The following is a 24438-nucleotide window of genomic DNA, read 5'->3' on the forward strand; positions in this document are numbered from 1 at the left end:
AATTTTTGCCTGTGAATTGATTAAAAATCATAATTATGAATTACTACGTAATAACTAAAGGGGGGGATCTTGGCATGTACTACAAGTGGTCACCGAGGGGTGGGAGGGGTCGAAAAAACTAAAATAACTAAAATAGGTCATGTGGTATGGGTATGTTCCCTTATTTGGTTGAAAGATACGCTTGAAGAATGGCTCTGAAACTAATCGACGGCTGACAAAAGCTTAAGGTACTATATTATTTGTAATTAATAAAATAAAAAAAAATATGATACGTAAGTTTAGCCAATTTTTAATACATTTTTAATAAAGATGATCTTGGCTCCTGTTCCATCAGCAGTTCTCCATACCCCTGACATCGAAGGTCCGACCTTCATACTCCTCATTTCCATATCCCCTATCATCATATTCACAATCTCTACCATTCTTGACAGACTCTACGAGTGGCCCGTGCAGTTTGACACAGACTATATCCTTGTAGTTCTCCAAGGCCAGTGCGAGAACAGACCCACCGAGGAGTACTTCGCAGGAAGTTATACTTTCAGGTGGTGTGTATACTGCGATTAGTTTACCTGTTGGTTACAAATATTAAGTAAAAATATCTCTAAATAGGTTTGATCCTTCGAGCAGGATTTTATTATATGACCCCCCTAATTCGCTGAAATAGCGAAGCGACTGCTGCTCATAGACATTCATAATTGCAAATGCATTGCCTACCTTTAATCGTGAAGGAGGGGATGCAAAGAAAGAGAATATTTCCCCTTACTATGCGTCCCCTCCTCCGACAAATGGGTTAAAACGAAAAGAATGGGAAGGAGATGATTAATATTAGGCTTTTGGCACCACAATCATCACACTGATGTTGGAATGAGTTTGCATCTGAGGTGTGTCTTCTGTGTGGTCGTGGTGTTACACCTGATAAGCCGACCCATCCTGTAAGAGTAGTTTTTAGTACTGTTTTTATAATATACCAGTATGTAGGTCCCACAGTCTGACAGAGAGGTCCCTGGCGGCGCGGTCAGCTGACAGCAGCACTGCGCCAGCACGACACAGACGCAGCATTGATGGTGCTGCTGCGTGCCCGCGTAATGTCAGCCTGCAGTTACCTACACAACATATATTTTAAAATGAATATCTTACTAATATTATAAATACGAATGTAGCTTAACGGATCTCGGTGAAATTTGGCATAGATATGAACTGTTTAAGAAGAAAATCCGACACTATGCCGGTGTACTGGCGCAACACTAGCCTTACTAAAATGTCCACGCTCATGTCCCCTCACTAATCAATCTGACATTTGACATTTTAACGAATTCTTACCTTAACGAAACTTACCAGTGACGAGGTCCCAGACCAGTATCCTAGTATCCTCAAGTCCGGAGACGACGCATCCGTCGACAGAGCTGATGGCGAGGGCGGCGGTGTCGCAGCCTGGCTTCCACTTCTTGAACAGAGTGCCAGACTGCAGGTCGTATACCACTATGAAGTTAGGTGTTGGCTCGTCCAGCTCTCGCGACACCACGCATACGTACGAACCTGTATGAGAAATAATTTAATGAAAAAAAAACAGATCGTTTGTTACCTGTCTATAATTTAAATTTTTTATCATCATATACTTTTGCCCTAGGGAAAGTCATCACAGTACTAACCATTTTATATATTAAATTCTCGTGTCTGAATGTTAGTTACCATGTTTCTCCGAAACGGCTTGATAGATTCTTATTAAATTTTATATGTATATTCACTAGGCCTGAGAATCGGCTACTATCTATTTTTAATAACACACGGACCAAGTCGCAGGCGACAGCTAGTATATTAATATCAGCTGTAATATTTGAATTCACTGCATTCTTACGCACAATCCATCCAAACTTATTTCGTTCATTTCATATTTTCAGCCATATTCAATCTACCTTCGTAATAGATGGTAGCACTAATTAGCCTTACCTTCGTAAGTGATGGCAGCTTTAGAGGTGATGAAGTCATGGTGAGGTATACGTAGGTCGTAGAGTAATTTGCGAGACGTCAACGACCACACTAACAACGGGAACGGCTTCTGTGTCTCGTCGCCGCACACTAAGATCCTACACCATTACACAATTGTATACATTGAAAACACGACAATCAAAATGTGTTTATTACGTTGTTAAAACACTATGATAAAAATATATTCAAAACAATTATTTCATCATAACTTTTAACTAACGACATCTTGTTGTTAATCACTGAACTCTATGGACTCTCTATCACTAGATGGGTGATTGCTTGGAATTGACAGATTTTTTTCGTTCCGATTTAAACGCTTTAGTTGATGTAAATTGACAGTTATACTATTAGTTCCAATCGACACCACAGCTACAAATCGTTACCATCAGCGCCAAAATGGCGGAAATCAAATAGGCACAAAATACTACGTCTCCAGTCAATCCATTTATAGAAGTTAGTGTTGTTAAGTCAGTTCCCGCGCGTTTCTGATCTTTTTTTCACTGTTACAAAGGCAAAGGTCTCAGTGGCCATTATGCCACCGTTGGCAGAATGCAAACTCATTGTCCACCAAAGAGATCGGATACGCATTTCACTTAACGCCATTGCATTATTACAGTCCATCTTTTTACGGTAACAGTTGTAGGATCTTATGTGTATCAATTTTGGTTAATCAAAAGAAATCAAATAATTTGCGAACAGTACTCCAATTGAAATCGTAAATTTGAATGCTAAATGTAATCCTTACCTTCCATCGCCAGACACGAGTAGAGAGTTCAGAAACCTGTCCTCCCCAGCTTTGAATGTCGTCACACAATCACCTATAAATATAGATAAAAATGTTCTACCTCTTTTGATGTAAACGTAAAATTCCACTGCACATTTGGATTACTATTTTAACGATGAGACATTTGACAACATTTATTACCCAATGAGAGAGACGCTACTATCGCGATTATTTGTCACTTTATATATAAAACCTACTTAGACATACAAAATACCATAAAAGAAAAAATATGACAGCTACAGTACTAAAAGGATCTTGTGACACTTTTTTGACAATGACAGAAGGGCGCTAGTGAGCAATCGTTATTTAGTTTGACATATGCCCACCGGTTAACCTAACTTTAATATCTTACTAATATTATAAATGCAAATGTTGAGATGGATGATGTTTGTTAGAAGGTATCTCCAGAACGGCTCAACGAGTCTTTATAAAATTTGGCATATTTGAAGAACATAGTCTGGAAGAACACATAGGCTACTAATTAAGTTCTTTTTTTATTCCGCGAGTGCGGAGCAATACTGACCTGTTTCTATATTCATTAAGTTGACGTACATTCTGTTCCTGGAGAGGGCAACAAGATGAGAGGCATCGTGTAACCCGTAGTAGGGCATCTTCTGGTTCATCACACCTTTAAGTGTTACCACGAACTTACCCTACGACATAACATAACCTTAAAACATCGCCATATTGCGGAAAAAAATGAAATTACGTATTATAAAATTGTTGTGATGACTAGGTGCCAGGCTACGTATTTTTATTCTTGATCAAGCTATACATACTTATAGAGTTAAATAAAAATTTATTTCAAAGGTGGAAAGGGAAAGTGGAGTTTCCGGATGAAAGGATACATAGAAAGGAGAAATATTCTCTTTCTGTGCATCCTCTCCTCCGTCGATTAAAGGTAGACAACGCATACGCAATTGCGTATGTCTATGGGCAACGGTCACTTCGCTATATCAGCGATTTCAGGTGGCCGCTCGCACGTTTGCCACCTTATGATATAAAAAAAAACTTCATAATTTTATTAATATCAGAGGGAGAGGAAGTGGAATACAGTCGAACCAGGATAAAAGAGAATTGGATAATTTAGTACTCTGGATAGGAAGAAACATCTATTAGCTAGAAAATGTCGTTTATCCTGATTCCACTGTATATATTGTTAGGAAGAAAATCCGACAGTGTGCCGGTGTACTGGCACAAGCCTTACTAAAATGTCAACGCTTATGTCCCCTCACTAATCATTCTGACACTTGACTTTGTATCGAAAGCACTTCATTCGCGCCAAATGATTCTAACTAATACTGTCTAAAAATATGTTTGTTTTGTGCATTTTACGGCAAAAATTTTTGCGTGTTTTTAATGCGATGCTTTTTTGTCCAATAAAAAAAACCTCTTACCTGATCCAGGTCATAGACTCTCAGTTCTCTCCGGCAAAGTACCACGCATCTGTATTCGTCTATCGGCACTAGATTTATAGGATGAGTCACACCAGTCAACTTTCTCACCAGTTTACACCTGGAAGATTAACAAACAATTTACCGCTGGTTTCTCAGACCAAAATATTGACAAAGATGAAAGAAAAGAAAGAAAGAGATGTTTTAAATGGAGATTTAGGTCTCATAAACCCACGGTTGGTCATTTAAAATATATTTTATAAATAAGTTTACTATACAAATAACATAACCTAAAGTTAATTTGTGATTAGTGAAATAATATATCGTGGGTTTCCGAGCCCAAATTCCCCGTTAAAATAAGATTGTTATTTCTGTTTTATCAAAGATAATAACAAGATGACAATATACAAAGATTTTGGTGTCAGAAACCCGCGGTTAACATCTCAAATATAAGACAAAATATTGTTTTTTTTTTAAATATCGAAAAGGATAGTTAACCTATAAAAATAGCTTACCGACTAACATCCCAAACACATATTTCTTCCCTTTCCGTAGATATGGTAGCTATAAATTTGCCTCTTGTATCAAATCTCACGATCAAATCAAACGATTTACTATCAAATCCATCGACCATAGACATATCTCTTCTTTCTCTATTCTCTACCACCTTCCAGAAATCTTCATTGACAGGGTAAAAAGTAGGAACAGGTGGTTCCCAAACTTGTGCCATCCATTGTTCAACTATTTCGCTCTCTATCTCTATTCCTTCTCTCTTTCTCTTCTCTAATGTAGTTCTTAGAAGACCATAGAATTGTCTATGGTCATAATCTAGTGCGTACGAGTGAGTTTCGAAGACATCTTTTAATACGTCTAAATGTTCTGGAAGTGGATCGATGTGTACTAAAGCTATATCTTCTAAGAAAAGTCCGCAGTCTGTTGCTGCTAGTTTGTCATGAATCCAGTCGAGTTTTGTAAAATAAGGTTTTATTGAAAAGGATTCAGGATCGTCTTTTAAAAGATGGTAATGTTGGAATGGAAGTTCATCTAATTTTCTCGTGTTGTAACTGAAATATGGCAGTAAAAAGATGGAGAAGTTTTAGAACTCTTTGTTTGGCTTGTAATATATTTTGACATTTTTATTATGATTTATATTATACTAGCTGTGGCCCGCGACTCTGTCCGAGACGAATTAAAAGAAAAAACTAAATGAGCCTATGACTTCGTCCAGACTATGTTCTACGTCTGTGCTAAATTTCATCAAGATCTGTTGTGTTCTAAAGATACTTTCAAACAAACATCCATCCATCAAAACATTCGCATTTATAATATTAGTATGATATACATACCAATCCTCAGAGAATTTGTTTTCTTGTGATATCAAACGACCGGCCATTTTAGGATCGTTCTCCGTGTACCACATGCCCTGGGAAATTAAAAATTAACTTGTACAAACTTATATTAAAATTGGATTGAATTTAAGAACCGATTATTGGTTTTGGTTGTCTTTCTCTGCTCTACAAGTTTGATGGGTCAACATGGTGTAGGACTGTGGAGTGTTTTATTGCCATCATAGAGCGTCGTTGGCTCAGTGGTTTAAGCACTTGACTTGTAATCTGCAGGTCCTGGGTGATGGTGCGGTATGGTGATGCAACTTGCACATATCTGAGAAAAAGTACCAAGATATGTGTGAAGTCAACTCGTACTGGGGCAGCATTGACTATAATCTAGTCGCCCCTAAATTAGGGAAGGCTTCGAGCCTTCGGGACGGACGTGAACTGATGATGATAAGTTTATTTGTGTTTGTGTGTATCCTCACCTCATAGTACTGTACCAACGCTAGTCTAGGTACATGTGGTGCTGGAGCTAGATATCTTTCAGATGCAGCTGCTGCAAGTGCCGCGTCCCTCCAGCGTGCAGCACCTCGCGCGTCCCAGCGCAGCCATGGCGCGAGCAATGCGGCGAGCTGCGGCCAGAATAATGATGCCGGCGCCCATGGTACTGCAAACGACGTTATTATGACTTTAAGAATCTCGATAGCACAGTGATTAAGTACCGGAATTGTTATTCACTGCTCCAGGTTCGAATCCATCATGTGCTAATGTTTGTTTAAAATTTCATATCATTTTTCCGACTTTTTAACTTTCGTTTTAAAGCAATGAAATATATTTATCACTTTCATTTTCTTTGTTATCATAACCCACATTTACGGTGAAGGAAAACATTGTGATGCTGCACATATCTGTGAAGAAATTCAAAGATATGTGTGAAATCAACTCGCACTGGTTGAATAAAGTTCGTCCCCCCTAGGGTCTACTCAAGATGTTCGTATTTTGGTACATAATTGTATATATCGTACGATTCTATACTTACAATAAGTTTCCTCGCTTCTAAACAGTTCATCATGTGCCAACATATCCAGCATCTCTGTATCATCAAGCCCGCGCCGTGACGCGGTAAGCAGAGCGAGACAGATGCGCACTCGTTCCTCCCCCAGCGCCTGCTCCGTCGCAACCAGGATCTGCACCAGCTGACTCTCCAGGTCTTCGCATATCACCAGCTCCGGTTCTATCTCCGGCTCTGTTTGTTCAGTGAATGTCTCCGCGGATAGGGATATCTGCCACGCTAGGATCTGGATACAAATAAAATAATCTAGCAAAGAAAGAAAGAGATGAAAAGACAAGAATGTAATATCGTCCTTATCTCTTTTGCGTTGGCGCACCTTTTCAAAAAGAAGAATGGAAAAGTTGATTTAACTTTCTTGCAGAAAAGTCTTTCTTTAAGACGCATTGTCGTTTAATCTTATCTTCCTTATGTTAGGAAGAAAATCCGGCACTGTGTCGGTGTACTGGCGTAACACTAGCCTTACTAAACTGTCCACATTTATGTCACCTCACTATTCATCATTCTGACACTTCACTTTGTAACGAAAGCACGTCACTCACGCTAAATGATTCTAACTAATAATGTGTAGAACTACAGACATTAATTTTTGCCATCAGTTTTAAACCTGTAATACTCCAAATATATAGTAATTTTCTATTAAAAAAGGGTCATGCCAGACAGACGGACGGACAAAAAAGTGATAAGGGTTCTGTATTTTCCTTTCTAGCTACGGAACCTTAAATACAGACATAACAATGTGTATTGGTTTAGAAATCTGCGGTTAATGTTCACCTTAGCATATAGCGGCAGTGTACACCGCCGCAGTGCATCCATTGCCTCAGGAGGTGGTGCGGCGGCGCCAGTGCGGCAGTACGCGGCCGCGCACGCTATCAGCGTCGCCTGCGCCTCCTCCAGGCACACTCCTGGAGCACGCACCACTTTGGGACCATCCTCAGATGATAGCACAGCCATTATTGCTGATGATGAAGGTTCATCCGTTTCTGTTTATGATAAAGAAAGACAGATTCTAAGTACTTAATTCTTAGACGGTTCTAATTATTGTAAACTTGCCCGCGACTCTTACCTTTTAAACCATCTCTAGACCTCTAGGAACATTTCAAGGCCAAGATAAGATAAATCCGTTCAGCAGTTCTTGAGTTTTAGCGAGACTAACGAACATATATATATTATATATTAACTAGCGGACCCGACAGACGTTGTCCTGTCTACACGTCTTTAATTTGAATAAATTAATATGAAGTTAATATTTGATGAAAATTGTGAATCTAAACCATTTCCAGATCCCCTTGAACACACACAAAAAATTTCATCAAAATCGGTCCAGTCGTTTGAGAGAAGTTCAGTGACGTATGTATACACTCACAGAAGAATTATATATATAAAGATATGTAGATTATTTCTGACATTTTTTTACTACGATAAAATAGATAAAGTAACTAGAGTGATGCTGTGATCCCAAGTGAGCTTTTACCAACAACAAAAGTCTCTGCTTTCCCCAACCCTACCTCGCCCAGATCCAGTCTTCTGGAGTTCCTGATGATTTTTCTCCATTTCATCTATCCAGCTAATACATACTAGATCGTACTGGACTTACCTTCAGAGACAGTAACCAGCATTTTGACATTATCAGGCAGTTTGGACGGCAGCCAGCGCGCCCCGCGCAGCGCGTCCGCCGCCGCCACACACAGCAGCACCGGCCGCGTGCGACCCAGTGCTGACAGCAGCCTGCCCAGTGCACTGGACAGTGCGCTTGCCTCCTGACATCACATAACCAGCCCACATAAGTAAACCGATTGTTTTTTAAACTAGTTGTCTCCCGCGACTCCGTCTGCGCGAAATTACAAAAAGATTTAATAAGTCGCATATATGTTCTTTCAGACTATGTTCTACATGTATGCCAAATTTCTACGATACGTTCTGCCGTACTGAAGATACCTTCTAACAAACATCCATACATCTAACCATTGGCATTTGTAATATTAGTAATAAAGTAAGAATTATAAATGCGAATGTTTGGATGGATGTTTGTTTGAAGGTATCTCCAGAATGGCTGAACGTATCGTAGAAATTTGGTATACAACAACATAGTCTGAAAGAACACATAGGCTAATAATTAAATCTTTTTTATATTTCCGCGTGAATGGAGTCGCGGGTGATTCCTACTTTATAATATTAGTGAGATTGTTACATCCAAAAAGGTTAATATACTACCTGCATATATCATAACATCATGCGTGATATTTTTATAGAATTACAAATTTATGAAAATGGCAACACTAAACACTGCCGCTCTCTCATTGGTCAAAATATGACGCTGTCAAAATGACTGATAAATTTAAAATGATAATTATAGATAATTTACAATTACCACAAGATTTTTATGGTACTATTGAACATATTATCAGTCCGATATATTTATTTATTTTAAATTTTTAAACAACAACCAATACTTACATTTCTACCTCTATACACAGTGCCCGTGTGCAGCACGTGGCATTGGTCCACGATAGATTTGAGCAGCTGGTGCGAACTGCTGGACTGTGACGTCAGACCTACGAATCTGTGGGTATTACAAAAACTTTAACACTAAAAAACTTACAAATACCCACAACGTAAGTGTTGCATATCATGTTATGTTGTTCGTATAGTAATGACGTCATTACCGCACTATGAGCGCGAGGTCTGGTAGCCAGGTGTGTGCGAGCGAGGCAGCACGAGCTAGCAGTGTCGCCTTCCCGCACCCCGCGCCTCCCAGTAGTGCGAGCGGGACAGAACTCTCGCCTGTCACATAGCTGAAAAGGACAGATATAGTTTCGTGTGTTTCTTCAATCTTAAAACATAGAAATGTCAAATGAAATACATGGCGGCCGTTGCGTTTTTCATTGTTTAAGTTTTTTTTTTTAAGTTACAAGATAAAATGATGGGATATAGAAATAAAATAAAATTAGCTAATATCATATTTGAAAGTTACTTTTAATTCTTTGGTTTGCTTGTAGTAAATCGTTATGGTAAAGAGTACTCACGTTTTAAGGTCATTAAGCGTGATTTCTCTGTTGGAGGTGCACTGCGCTGCTTTCTGACAGAACGTCAGATGTTCGCTTATTTCATCAAATAAACTGAAATACATAAACAATTTAAATTATTAAGCTGAAAAAAAAATATTGACGCAACACGAACATGTGGGAAGTCAACCTTAACTGGGCCAGCGTGGTTGACTATGGCCTAGTCACCCTTAACTTAGGGTAGGCTCAGAGCTAGGGTCTACGTGCATATAAAAACAATGAATTACTGTACTTTTATTTGTTTACCGGGCCAGAAAAACTTGTCATATTACACTGAACTGACAACTTTTTTAAAATATTGAATATTATTGCTTGACCTATCCTATCAAAGGTGGTTGAAAGAGGGTACACGCTTGCTTAACGTCTACCAGGTGTCACGTGTGCAGTATACAGACCTGGTGGGTACACCGCAGCTGCCTGCAGGCTGCTCATTGTCAGCTACCAGCACGTCAAGCAGCGCGCCCAGCCTGTCAGCCAGCGCAGCGCGCACCTGCTCCGCGCACTCATCATCACCACCAACGCGACTTCTTACACTCGCACGAATCACGTTACGTTCACTCAGGTGACACTGAATAGTAACACAAAATAGAATATTGTTTATTGTTTCAAAGTAACATTTTATATTTAGCCATTCTTGGGTATACCACGAATCAAATGACATCAAACACTTTAATATTAGTCAAGTCGTTTAGAGTTACGGCCGTCAAAATGTAAACGTATCACAATCTTACTAACATTATAAATGCGAATGTTTGGATGGATGGATGTTTGAAAGTATCTCTTAAACGGCTGTATGGGTTTTGACAATTTGGCATAAATATAAAACATTGTCTGGGAAAACACAAAGGCTAATAGTTAAGTTTTTTTAATACCACGGAGACGGAATCGCGGGCGACAGCTAGTTATATATAACGAATACTATTTGAAATAAGTAACTATATTTGAAATTGCAATTTGAAATGTTAGTCGGTTTTCCTTATGTTTTAAGCGGTTTATTATTAATTAGTTTTATTTGAGTGGTGTTATGTCACCTTTAGCTCTTTCTGTAGATTGTTAAGCCTGCGCTGCAGCTCGGCGTGGTGCGCGGGGTCTGCGCCCTCCGGCTCGGGCTCCGGCGGCGCGCCCCCCCGGCACACCCACACGCAGCGCCGCGCCGCCTCCCCGCTCATCAGCACTGAGTGCTGTACCTCCTATACACAACATCTCCTAACGATACAGGTGTTCAAATACGATAAAATTTCAAACTTCGATATTATTTACTCGTAATCTTATGGAAATTTATGATTCATACATAATGAAATATGATAAGTATACAGGGTGTTCCAATATGATTGTGAGTAACCGATAAATTTGGAATTTTGACAATTTACTATAGATCCATGAACAGTATTTTGAATTACAAATTTGAATGCATGAGTAGTTACCTGTTCAACAACAGTGGTGAGGTATGCATCACAGGCTTCTTGTGGCAACGTACGTACGAGTACGCTCAGAGTGCGCGCCATCTCGCGACGCCAGCGTGCAGGCGCACCGCGCGCCAGCCTGTAGCATGGCGGAGTGCACACCATGTCTAGACTGTACCTGGTAAATAATTGTCTATTCTAATTGCTGTAGAGACAAGACAAGTGTGCATGAAGCCTTATTTTAGACCTCTTTCCTTTCCCACTCTTTTGTTATAAAGAAAGTAAGGGTCTGGGATATGAATTTGATTAAAAAGTCGACGTATAGGGAGGGATCTCTTTCTGTGTTTTGGTGAATATTAATAGTTTGAAGCTATCTGCTTGCATAAGTACCATTTATTTAATAGGGCTTGATCGTTTTCATCCTCCGCAGCTTCCAGAGCTGCTTTGAAGTCTGCGCACTCCAGTGTATGCGGTAACAGCGGCGTGCCTAGGCCGGAGTTCAGGAAGAGAACTGGTACTACCGCACCTAATTCGGATTGACCTGGGAAGAGAACATCATCAGCTATACGTCTCCAATGCGGGACTTGGAGTTAAGGTTGACTAGGTCATAGTCAACGCTAGCCCAGTGCGGGTTGACTTTACACATGTCTTTAAATATCTTCACAGATATGTGCAAAGCATCACGATGTTTTCCTTCATCGTAAGAACGTTAGGTAATGTACATATGTATATCTAAATGAGAACAGAACTATCTAAAATTATTAACGTGAGTTTCCACTGTCGTAAGAAAGTAATTCTTAATCAACAGAGAGATATAAAGTCGAAGGAAAGGTCATTTTCCTTATATATCAGACTAATTTAAGATCTACAAAGTGTTCTTACGGGTTAGTTCAGCGATACACAGTACTGGAAAGCGATGGTCTCGTTGTTGTTCCAGCGGCGAGCGCCAGTGTAAGTCTGATACATGCACTCGCCAGCCGCGGCGCCGCGCGCGCACACGTAGCTTCGCCGCCACCGCACACTGCAGTATGCCTTTCTCAGCGCAGCAATCTGGAATAACATATTTACGATCACACCATGATCCTATCAATATATACTAGCTGTCGCCCACGTCTCTGCGTGGAATTAAAACTGTATGCCTATGTGTTCTTCCAGACTATGTGCAAAATTTCAACTAAAATGGGCTTAGCCGTTCTAAAGATACCTTCAACTAAACATCCACCGATCCGTCCATCCATCTGAACTTTCGCATTTATAATACTAGTAAGAAGTAAGATATGTAGTTTATTCCGTTCTGTAAATCACAAGGATTACCTAGTTATTAAAAAAATATACTTGTATGACTGTTCGCTATGATATTTTGAATAATATAAATAGAATGACACCCAACAGACGATTCAAATGGAATACAGAGGTATGCATAGCCATGGTGAATATATCCTGGCAGTTAAGAAAGTACTCTCCTTGAGCAGCATGGCATAGTCTTTTACCTTGTGAGTCTGCAGCACAGACATATATTAGCATAGCTCGTCGCCTCCGTGTCCTCATTGGGGGTGTCTTCCCCAGCAGGAAGCAGCGCAGCTCCTCTGGGAGAGCAGCCACGCTGGCCGGCACCGGCGGTCCCACAACTTCCTCTCGCGGCGACGCGCATGCCACCGGTGAAGACAATGAGATGGAATCTGTGCCGGCATTCACTACACATTTGTTATGATTATCTGTTTCTGTTCTATATTTCATTTAGAATGTTTTCATTTTTGTATTCTGTTCTAAATAACCGTAGAATTCTACTGACTTACATTATTTTCATCGACAAAACTGTTACGGCAGTGGAATCTTATCGTAAACGACAAAATCGTTGATTGATAGATTTGAAACCAATATTATATAAGCTTTAATTTAAATTTATTCAATCATACAAACTTTAATTTAGAAAATGGTTTGGAAGTACATTTAATAAGGCGTATTAATACATGTAGGTCACTTCCACAAGTACCCTCTCACCTGATACACTGGAGGCGACGGGTCGTGGTACTTTAACGGAGGGCTTCTTCTCCCGCAGCGAGGGCGCAGGCTCGAGCAGCTCCAGCGGAGGATCTGCTGCCGGCTCGGGCTCCGGCGCGGCCTTGCTAGTGCGATAAGACGGCGACCTGCGCGCGCAGCAGTTCGGCCTGAGATATAAAGATGATAAAGCTTTGGTACACACCTTTCATAGCTTGGTTAGTAGTATATTTTAGATGAAGACCCAGTTAATTTTCTTGGGAAGTATTATACATAAAATTTTGCAGTGTATCTTCAAAGTTATATTTTTTTTCGACATAACCTGAACATAAAAGCGTCCAATTTTAAATTCATAATGTGTTTTAAAGAAGGTCAAATATAGATTATATAAAAATCATCATCATCATCAGCTCACTATACGTCCCCACCGAGGGGCTCGGAGCCTACCCTAAGTTAAGGGTGATTAGACCATAGTCAACCACGCTGGCCAAGTGCGGGTTGGTTGACTTCATACATATCTTTGAATTTCTTCTCAGATATGTGCAGGTTGCATCACGATGTTTTCCTTCACCGTAAGAACGTCGGATAAATGTACACATGTATATCGGAAATCGAAAAACACATTGGTACATTGCGGGATTCGAACCCAGGACCTGCAGATTGCAAGTCAAGTGCTTGACCACTGAGCCATCGACGCTCCCGATATAAAAATAGAATCATTTGATTAAATAATGGCGCGTAGCTAGTTGCTACGTGTCGTAGCCCGTAGCATACAGCTGTCGACATTAGCATTGTCTCGATTAATTATTTTGTCACGTTCATTTAGCATTGTTAATTGATTCATATGATTAATTCAAAGCGCTTTGTATTGTATAATTGGCAGTGATATTGTAGCGCCAAATTTGCGCCAAATGTATGCTGTCAATGTGCCGGATACATTGTTGGTATGGTTTATATCGAGAATAATTTGGCCAGTTTGAGCGTTGCATCATTTCTATTAGAAAACTAACTTATCAACTACTTCTATTATATTTTTATTATATTTGTCTAAAATCATTGAAAAAAAAATTACAAAATATTCATCGTAGAGCGTAGACAAGTTACGGTCTTGCTACGATTCTACGACGTAGCATCTACATCTACGATTTGGATATTAACAATGTATAAACTTAATGTTTTTCTCTTTTCCTAAAGAAATTAATACATAAATGTGTTGTAAATTAAAGTAGAATATATTTACATTATATATCTATAATATAAAAGAAAACATAACACTGAAGGAAGAAAGAGCGCGGTCAGAAAACAAGGCACTCTATCATGAGGCCATTCAATCTGACATGGGATACAAGTTAAATATTTAAGTTACTTTGAAGATAATATCGATAAGTACAATGTGTTATGTTCTTAGTAGTAATACCAGTTGGTATTTTCAGTATAAAGATCGTTTATATTTAAGGTTAATATACTAGTACTTAATTGATGAGTTCACAAACAAGAAAGTAATGAGATGCGGACTTTAAATATTTAATCTGTAGTCTAGGTGTTCCGGACTATGTTCTATATCTATGCCGAATTACCCTAAGAACCGTTAATAATAATAATAAATCTTTAATTCAAACACATGGTCCATACAAAATAAAAATACAAATCTAAATTCTAGCACAAAAATAAAACACAAAACAAAACGTAAAATTCTGCAGGGCACATGTAGACGTGTCCACATGGCCAGCACTGGACAGTCCAATCCCACTCTATCAACAATGAGTTGCAGGTAGCTGTTGGCGCTGTCCCGCACCCGCCGCATCAGGGATGCTGCTCTCTTCCTGATCAATGCGGCGAAGCCGTCAACACCAGCATCAGCAAACATACCAGAACGCTGCAGAAGCGCGCCAGCCCCAACAGAGCCCTGAACCCATTGTTGTATTGGACCTGCAAGGCATTGTAAGCCCTTTGCAAACGCTTGACCTTTGCAAACCTTCTATCAAATATCTATCCATTCATCTAAACATTCGCATTTATAATATTAGCAATAAATATTTAATATGTTTATTGCATTAATGAAATGATTATATGCCTCGCTATAAAGAATCAAGTCCAAAACTATCAACTTATATCTATATAACTTACTCTCGACTCTCACTAGTAAGTGATAGTGATCATTTACTGGGTACTTTTACCTTATGCATGTTATATGTAATTTTATCTACTATTAGGTGTCTCCGCGACTTCGTCCGCGCGTAATTAAAATAAAACATAATTCTTAGTCTATGTGTTCTTCCAAACTATATTCTATAGTCTGGAAGAACATATAACACTATATGTCCAGACTATAGAATATAGTCTGGAAGAACATATAACATACTATGCCAAGTTTCAGCGAGGTCTATTCAGCCTTTTACATGGGAAAAGGAAAGGGTTATTTTTGGGGTTTTCCCGGCAATAATTCGAATTTTTCTCATCTTTTAAACCTTCCTTAGACCTCCTCGAACATTTCAAGATCAAGATAAGATAAATCCGTTCAGCTGTTGTCGAGTTTTAGCGAGACTAACGAACAGCAACTGATTTTTATATATATAGAGAGGTAGTTTTATATTTGCGTGTCTTCTCTGTATACGGTGTTTTCAAATAGTATATTAATAGTTGGTTGATGGGAATTGTAATGCAATTTTCTCTACACTAAAGTTGATAACATACGTCGGAAGGCTGAGCAGGAACAATAGTGAAAATAGAGCGGATGTCACCCCTTACGCCACTTCCGGTGCGGGGCAAAGGGAAATAGGTTCCCCCTTCTAATAATAACTTTACTAACCTACTTTGAATAAACGTTTTATATTATATATCAGTAGAAAAAATACAAGAGAAAATACAACATATTTGAATTTGAAATTACCTAATCTTACTTCTTACTAAAATTAGAATGTTTGGATGGATGTTTGTTTGAAGGTATCTCCAGAACAGCTGAACGGATCTCGATGAAGTTTTGCATAAATACAGAATACGGTCTGGAAGAACACATCGAATCGCGGGCGATCGCTAGTTACCCCTAAATTACTACAGCTTATGAATTCTTGCACTTTTACTAACAAAGATTCATCAAACATTGAGTTAGTAAATCTTGCATTCAAAAGCTCTTTAGCGCGAATTTCTCGTATACGTCTACGTAATATTAATACTAAGGCGTGGTCAGAGGAGGGGCACTGACGTCACAACTCGTGACGTCAGTCCCCCCCTCCTGCGAGCGTGACGCGCGACCTCCCCGACCTACTTACGGCCTACGAGCTGCGTGATGCTTTACCTGCAAATATTTTTATTCTTTTTCGTTGCATTGGCTGTACACCTTTGTGCTGTTGCATCGATAGAAAAAAAAGACAGAGAAATTGTAATGACAGCGTTTTGAATTTGGAACAGCAAAATTCAAAGAACTGACAGAGTAGTGATTTAGCGTCATTTTCAAAAACAGTAAATAAAAAATATTTCAATAGCATACCAGAGTTAAATAAATTAAAATAACGCAAATATGATTTTTATATTTTTTAAAATATTAGAATTATACCAACTTTTCGTACACAAACAAAAAAATAAACAATTAGTTATAGCATAGTATTTACGGCGCAAATGGACGTGTTACCGAACGCAGCACAATGGCGGCCTGTCAGGTTGACAGATGTACGTCATCGTAACGTTACAAAGAAAACAAATACGCGGGAATACTACAAAAATAAAATAAGTTAATGGATTAAATTTCGATAGTTATTTTTGAAAACGTTTGTAATATTCATTGTTAGTCATCATCATCATCAGCTCACTATTCGTCCCCATCGAGGGACTCGGAGCCTGCCCTAAGTTAAGAGTGATTAGGCCATAGTCAACCACGCTGGCCAAGTGCGTGTTGGTTGACTTCACACATATCTTTGAATTTCTTCTCGGATACGTGCAGCATCACGATGATTTCCTTCACCGTAAGAACGTCGGATAAATGTACATATGTAAATCGGAAATGGAAAAACACATTGATACATGGCGGGATTCGAACCCAGGACCTGCAGATTGCTAGTCAACTGCTTGACCACTGAGCCACCGACGCTCCATCATTGTTAGTACACTAACTTATTTATTGTATACACTTTTAATGATGAATGACAGATGTCAACGGTCTATTTTAAAACGTGTCAACGCAAACATGGCTCAGACTCAAGTCCATTCATTGTTGTTTATTTAAATAGTTGTCTAGTACTGGTAATTGAATTGAAAATTGAATTATTAAATCTTAATAATATTATAATACCTAGATTTGGCTCACGAGGTTACCGCCATGTGGTGTATGAAATCGACTACTATTATTCCGATAGTCGTATCGGTGAATGGACTGATAGCGAAGAGCTTTGACCAACATCTCAAGGAGCTCTCGCTAAACAGTTGGATTAAAGGCCCGATACAAAAGGCAGTTATCCTAGAAACCGCACGCATCGTGAGAACGTTCCTGTCTTTGTAGCAGTGACCACTGGTTGTTTGTGTCATGGGATTTCGCCGGTGGTGCTCTATTTTTAATATAATATATTTTGTATATTTTTTTTATTTTATATATGCAATGGAATATATTAAGAATAAGATAAATACATGAATATGTTTGTAAATACATGATCATAACGGCTGAACAGATCTCGATGAAATTTTGAAAGAACACATAAGCTATTGTTTTTTTTAATTCCGCGTGTCGGAGTCGCACATAACAGTCAGTTAATAATTAAATAGCACACAATAATTTATACACTAAAAAGTGTAAAAAACGACCATCTTTACTTTAAACACAAATTTAGTAATTTTAAAAAGTTAGGCAAGACATTAAATGGCAAATGGTTAAATGATTTAAGGGTTAATATAAACTGTTAGAACTTAATATTTAGTTAGTAAAATAGACGAGTTAACGATCCTGTTAGATAGTAATAATGAAACCTTAACACAAACCATATTATAAGTAAGTCATCAATAAATCTGTCTTCCAAACCTTTTGATATTCGTTGTCAATGTATACCTGTATAAAAACATAATAGAACAATAAATAAAATATTAAAAACCAATAATTATCTAAAATATATTATTAAAAGGAATTAGTCAGTTTAGGCAAGGTTCCGAAGATACTGACAGCGTTCCCCCTTTGAATAGCTATACTAATTCTTTGTCCGAGGTAGCTGCCAGCTCTTCGGTCCCCTGTGATGTAGATTAACTTTTTTTTAACAATTTTATTATAATAACTATAAACAGAGATCTTATAGTTTTATTGTAAACATAAATAGAATAATTTCTTTAGGTGATGGAAAACATCGTGATACACATAGGCTAGAAATTTGAAAATCTGTGCAGATAACAAAACCGCATTGACTACGTGGTTGACTAAGGCCTAGTCAGCCCTTTCTTAAGGCTTGGCCGCCGAGAGTAAGCAAGTGAGCTAATTAAATATATAATCTGTTGACCATAAATGAAAAGGTCTTATTTAACATATGAACAGTCTAGATTCTAGTCAATTGAGATTCTAAATAAATATTAGTTAACCAAACTATTAATCAAGTTAACGACTCAAATACCAATGGTTTTCCGACGCGGGTCGTTAATTGTGTCGCTGTGACGTCATCGATTTTAGTCATGATTAACGACTAACGCTTAGTCATGATAAATGAGGCCCTTCTGGTTCCACTTTAATTGCTTAGTAGCAAAATAGTATCAGATAAATATTGCCTTGGATTGAGTAATTATATTTGAGTAGCTGTAGCCCGCGACTACGTCTGCCCGTGATTAAAAAAAATAATAAGTAGCCTATATGTTTTTCCAGACTATGTTCTATATGTATGCCAAATTTCAGCGAGATCCGTCAAGTCGTTTCGGATATACCATCCAAACATTCGCATTTATAATATTAGTAAGATTAGAAACATAAAATAGATGAATGGGTAGCTTCGAACTTACAGCTTTTGTTTTTCCGACATAAATGTACATGTTGATATTCCTAACAGTTAATTCTATATCTTATTAGATTAAAATGGCAAAAATCAAATAGGCACAAAATACAATGGCTCACAGCCTGTCCATTAAATAGGTCAGTGAGGAAGTAAAAGAAATTTGACCTTGCCCTGTTTTATGATACTGTCAACTAAGAGACAAATTGCAAACAGAAAAGAAACATTTAATGAATTAAAGAAAAAAGAGATTTGAGTAGATTTTTTTTTTTACAATAATCGACACCACAGAGTAACAAATACTAGGAGAAAGTTATTAATTTATTAAGTTTTATTTACTGGTATTTTAAATATTAACTTAAGGTTAAACTTTTGGCAAAAGATAACTATGATTAATAATTTTTTTTTACATATAATCGTGTTCAAGAGCGTCGGTGGCTCAGGGGTCAAGCACTTGACTTGCAATCTGCAGGTCCAATGTGTTTTTCGATTTCCGATTTCCATATGTACTTTTATTCGACGTTCTTACGGTGAAGGAAATCATCGTGATGCTGCACATATATGAGAAAGTCAAAGATATGTGTGAAGTCAACCAACCCGCACTTGGCCAGCGTGGTTGACTATGTTCTAATCACCCTTAACTAAGGGGAAGGCTCCGAGCCGTATAGTGAGCTGATGATGAATATAATCATGTGTTCACACTAGCAAAAAAATCATACAAACCCAGTTTGCATCTCAGTTGTTTTTAAAGAGATCGAAAGGGACGAGTATATGTTAAACTTATTCCTTTCAACCCACATAAAAGGTTTTAAAGATATTCTACAAGCGTTCAATTTACATTTCGTAAGGTCAATGAATGAATGACGTCAGAATGCAGTCAGTTGGCAATGCTACGCCATAAATCTTTCCGCAAGCGAATCGTGAATACTTACTTTCGTTTTAAACTTTTACGTTAACGAAGTTTTTATTACGTTATACGTAATAAACTTCGTCTGAGCGGAAATTAACAAAAACTTAATCGGTAGCCTATGTTCTTCCAGACTATTTACTACATCTGACTGCGTCCCGGAGGCCTAATTTAGTCCTCTCTCCCTTCCCACCCTTTTTCTTATGAGGAAGGGTTGGGAAGTGGAAGTGGACTTTCCGGATGAGAGGATGCATGGAAAGGGAACATATTTTCTTTGTGTGCATCCTCTTCTCCGTCGATTAAAGGTAGGCAATGCATATGCAATTGCGTATGTCTATGGGCAACGGTCACTTCGCTATTTCAGCGATATCAGGTGGCCGCTCGCTCGTTTGCCAACTTATGATATATAAAAAAAGAAAACATACATCTATGCTAAATTTCAGCGAGATCCATGCAGCCGTTCCGGAGATACCTTCTAACAAACATCCATCTATAAATTCGCATTTATAATAATAGTAAGATATGTACATACATACATATATGCTTAACCAACGACATATAGACGTAATTTAAAAAAAAGAAATAACCACCAATCTTGACTTCAGCGACAGTTTACGTAAAGCTTTTCCATCAATGCTACATTCATCATCAGCTCACTGTACATCCCCACTGACCGACTCGGAGCCTACCCTTAGTTAGGTGTGACTAGGCTATAGTCAATGCTGGCCCAGTACGGGTTGACAACACACACATCTTTGAATTTCTTCTCAGATATGAGCATGCATCACGATAAATGTACATATGTAAATGGAAAACATTGGTACACGGCGGGATTCGAACCCAGGACCTGCGGGTTTCAAGCCGACTACTGAACTCCGGAGACACCGACGTTCATTCCTATATTACGATTAGGATAATTTCTACTCTGCTGGTATCGATATTAGATTGATTATCAGACCCAGACTGTGATCAGCTGATTTGGACGATGTACAGAGGAAGTTGGCAACATTGGCAACAAATCAAATAGCATACAAACCTAACATCTATTATATACGACATGATAATTAAATTTAATTGATTTATATAATAGTAACTGTCGTCCGAAACACTCAACAAACAGTTTTGACGTTCGTTATGGAATCGCTTCGTAGCGAATGCCTTTTGTCTAACCTCCCTGTTGTTTTCTTCACAATATTTATTTTCTTTTATAGTTTTAAAATATAAATCTTATTTACTCGCATGCACTCAGCCTCCCTGGGGGTGTATCTGGAGTGCGTCGGTAACTCAATACATTCTATAACAGCGCAGTGACATATACTTGCATTGGAATGACGTCATAACATCGTGACCTACTTCACTATATGGCTAGGGTCACCAATATCTTACTAAGTGACGGATAACAGGACAATAAAAATGTTACCCTTCTGTATCACTGTTGGTTTTGCGCGACCAAAATCTCTGTATAAAACATATCGTCATCCCTGTCATTATCTTTGAGAAAACAGAGATAACAATATATTTTAAACGTTGATTTTAGTCTCGGAAACTTTAGAAATTTAGACAGATAAAATATTATTTAACGTGACATTTAATAACTAGGACATAGAAATCTACGTTTGCTTAATCGCTTGATTTCACATACATCTTTGATTTTTTTCGCATATGCGTAGGTTTTTCAAATACTTTGCTGTTTTCCTTCACCGTAAGAATATCAGATTTATCAGACGACATATTACTGACCTTATGCACAGGAATGTTCTCGAAATAACTGACGTGTGTTGACCGCATGCGTGACGCGGGATCTTCATCACACTTTGTTAAACGCCATTGTCTTGGCTGAGCGTAGTGAACGTTTGCTCCAACACGCCAATTAACGACTGTTCCTTGGCCGTATACTATTAAGGCAATTTTTGTGTACTAAATTTTATACAGCAACATTATTAAGTCTAAGTCTGCCTATTCGTTGACCCGATATAAATTCGACCATGCCAAAAATATCTGTTATAATCCGGCTCGAAGGACTACGGTTATAAATCTTGATTAGTTCATAAAACTTATGTAATGTAGAAACATAACTGAATACATATTGTTGTCCTTCTCATTCCTTTTGATAAAAGAATAGAGAGAAAAATACCAGTACATTAAAGTTTGGATAGACAAAGTCCTTCTAGCAGGATTATAACGGAAATCATAATAACGTTTAAAATTTTGAAATTTCAAAAATAGAACACTATCTTTTTAATTTCTATTCATCATTAGCATTCTTACGGAATGACTGGCTGAAATAACGAAAGAAAATACTTCGTAGATAAATTGGTCGGGTCACAAACAAATAATTTAATTGAATCACCCGTTCTAATATCAGTCTAGTATTATTTTATGTGTTGTTGGCTTGCGGCCAGAGACGGGGAATGTGTAGTATTTATTGGAGTTTTTCGACGTAACGAATAGTAAGTGGCCTCACAGTGAGGTTTCATCGGCTTGTTGAAGTAACGTGATGTTATTAATATTATATTACGATGTATACGTCACTAGAAGAATACTGACGATATTTGAAGTTAAGAAATCACTACAAAATATGATTGGTGATTTAAATTCTATTACTAGCTTTCGCCCGCAACTCCGTACAAACACACAGTTAAAAAAAAAACTAAGGAATACTATATGCAAACGTTCCAGAGATACCTTCAAACATACATCCATCTAACCATTCGCATTTATAATATTAGTAGAACAACTGGTAAGCCATCTTTCAACCATATCATAATATCAAGTGGGATCGTGGTGGAGCTGTATTCAATTTAAAAAAAAGACTTCACTATTTGGATATGTCATTTTGAATAATGTTGGACCTGTATTAGGTCTGTGATGCCTTCATATTTCTAGCTTCTATCTTATTGGCATAATGTATATTAAGCATAAGACTCAAAAGCCTTCGTAAATTATAAGTATGTAGGAACTTTAAGAGAAAATAAATTCCAGCTTGATACCTTCACGCGTTCCTAAGAAAATGGGTCTTGACAGACAGACGGACTGACAACAAACTGATCTTATAAGGGTTCCGTTTATTTCCTTTCGAGGTACGGAACCCTAAAAATATGTTAATACAATTGTTTTTAATTCTTACATTTTTTTCACATACTTTATATAGCTTTTCGTCGGTTTATATATGTCTCCAAGGAGCTCAAACCTACACTAAATTCGAGGTTAGGTTAACCTAACCCTTTTGGCCCATAGCGGATTCATTAACCAAATAGTTATTACTTATTTATTAATAGTAAAGGATTAAATCCGGTTTATTTTCAAAGGTTATCCTAAATCCAAGGAGACGTTTAATTTATACATCAATGCGAGTATAAATTGGTGTTCCAATTTAGCTTTGGATTCACAAACAGACGTCAATTATAATTGGACAACGAAATTGGACGTTAATAAATTCCATAGCGGCGAAATAATTGTTTCAATCGTTTTAGATGAAAGGAAATTTATATTTAATACTCTTAAAATAAAACTTGCTTTATTTTTAACTTTAATATATTTTTTATATAAGTAAGAATTGGTCGTGCTTTTACAGTGGTAAAACGCACTACTTAAAAGAAAAACAATTAATATGTATCAACATGTGTTATGTCCGTGAAAACCCAACGTAAGATGTCTGCAAATGTGTTTATTTTACCGTGAATTTCTGAGACAGGGATGACCTAGTGATATAATTTTTCCATAGATTTTGGTCTCAAAAACCCACGGTAAGACACTATGATACAAATTATTTTTTCCATCATGTAATAATACATTGCTACTGTCTGCAGACATCGTCTTGTTTCGCATCATTTAGATTTGCCCATTAGCTATGGTCGGCATAAACGTATATTTTTTTTTATATATAGAAAATTCCTCCTATTTTCAATTTAAGATTCATCGGAATAAAGACTTTAGAATATTGTATTTGAAGCTTAAAGCATTTATATTGTCAAATTCTTTAAGATCTTAACAAATTTATTTAAGTAATAACATATTCAGACTTTCAGTATTTATTTCAAATTCATAAGATATTTCTAGAAGATTTCTTTCGATTTAATTTGTACGTATTTATCTAAATAAGCAATACAAATCGTGTCAAAATGCCAACTCTCGCTAAGATTTTCTGAGATGAGTAAAATGATAAATAAATTTGTCCCGTTCGTTCCCGGATATCCGGCAGTAGTCCTGTATTGATTTATGTTTTCGTACCGTCTGTTATCTCCGTTACGTACAATTCAAATACAATCTGACATAAAGATATGTCTTAAAACCTTCACGCTACGTTAACATACTTACTCCTCGGAATGCTGCGAAATATTGTCTTTATCCTTGTGAGCCTGACCCGAACTGCAAGAGTTGCCCATTTCGTACCACTTTCTACCACATCACTAAAATAATCGAGTACAACACACAATTTGATAAACACACGCGCTCACGCCGAACTGGGCACACCTTACTAACATTTCACAACGTCGCGATATTTTCGAGCGGCAAATCTAAATTTATAACGCACGTCCATACTGTCACAG

The 24438-nt window shown here is 37.7% G+C and overlaps 1 protein-coding gene across 1 annotated transcript; it reads right to left on the reverse strand.

The window, feature by feature from the left end:
- Positions 1-24438, reverse strand: LOC106113392 (NACHT and WD repeat domain-containing protein 2). Its single transcript, XM_013306124.1, has 25 exons — positions 24206-24438; positions 18036-18062; positions 13034-13200; positions 12523-12726; positions 11915-12082; positions 11423-11573; positions 11054-11210; positions 10661-10819; positions 10025-10197; positions 9591-9683; positions 9231-9359; positions 9022-9127; positions 8162-8324; positions 7339-7547; positions 6535-6793; positions 5981-6162; positions 5511-5587; positions 4680-5228; positions 4168-4285; positions 3294-3423; positions 2732-2804; positions 1948-2084; positions 1336-1536; positions 969-1103; positions 1-569 (listed from the first exon to the last, which is right to left on the reverse strand). The coding sequence occupies exons 1-25, from the start codon at positions 24271-24273 to the stop codon at positions 331-333; spliced, it is 4074 nt and encodes a 1357-aa protein (XP_013161578.1). The 5' UTR covers positions 24274-24438; the 3' UTR covers positions 1-330.

Source organism: Papilio xuthus, unplaced genomic scaffold, assembly GCF_000836235.2.
Source record: "Papilio xuthus unplaced genomic scaffold, Pxut_1.1 DF829758.1, whole genome shotgun sequence".
NCBI classification, from domain to species: domain Eukaryota; kingdom Metazoa; phylum Arthropoda; class Insecta; order Lepidoptera; family Papilionidae; genus Papilio; species Papilio xuthus.

Excerpts from the sequence above, each read along its gene's own strand:
- LOC106113392 (XM_013306124.1), bottom strand. The coding sequence starts at position 24,273 with ATGGGCAACTCTTGCAGTTCGGGTCAGGCTCACAAGGATAAAGACAAT. Across the intron at positions 8,325-9,021 it reads CTGTGTATAGAGGTAGAAAT|GAGGCAAGCGCACTGTCCAG; the intron begins GTAAGTATTGGT and ends ATGTGATGTCAG. Across the intron at positions 5,588-5,980 it reads CGTTGGTACAGTACTATGAG|GGCATGTGGTACACGGAGAA; the intron begins GTGAGGATACAC and ends TTAATTTCCCAG.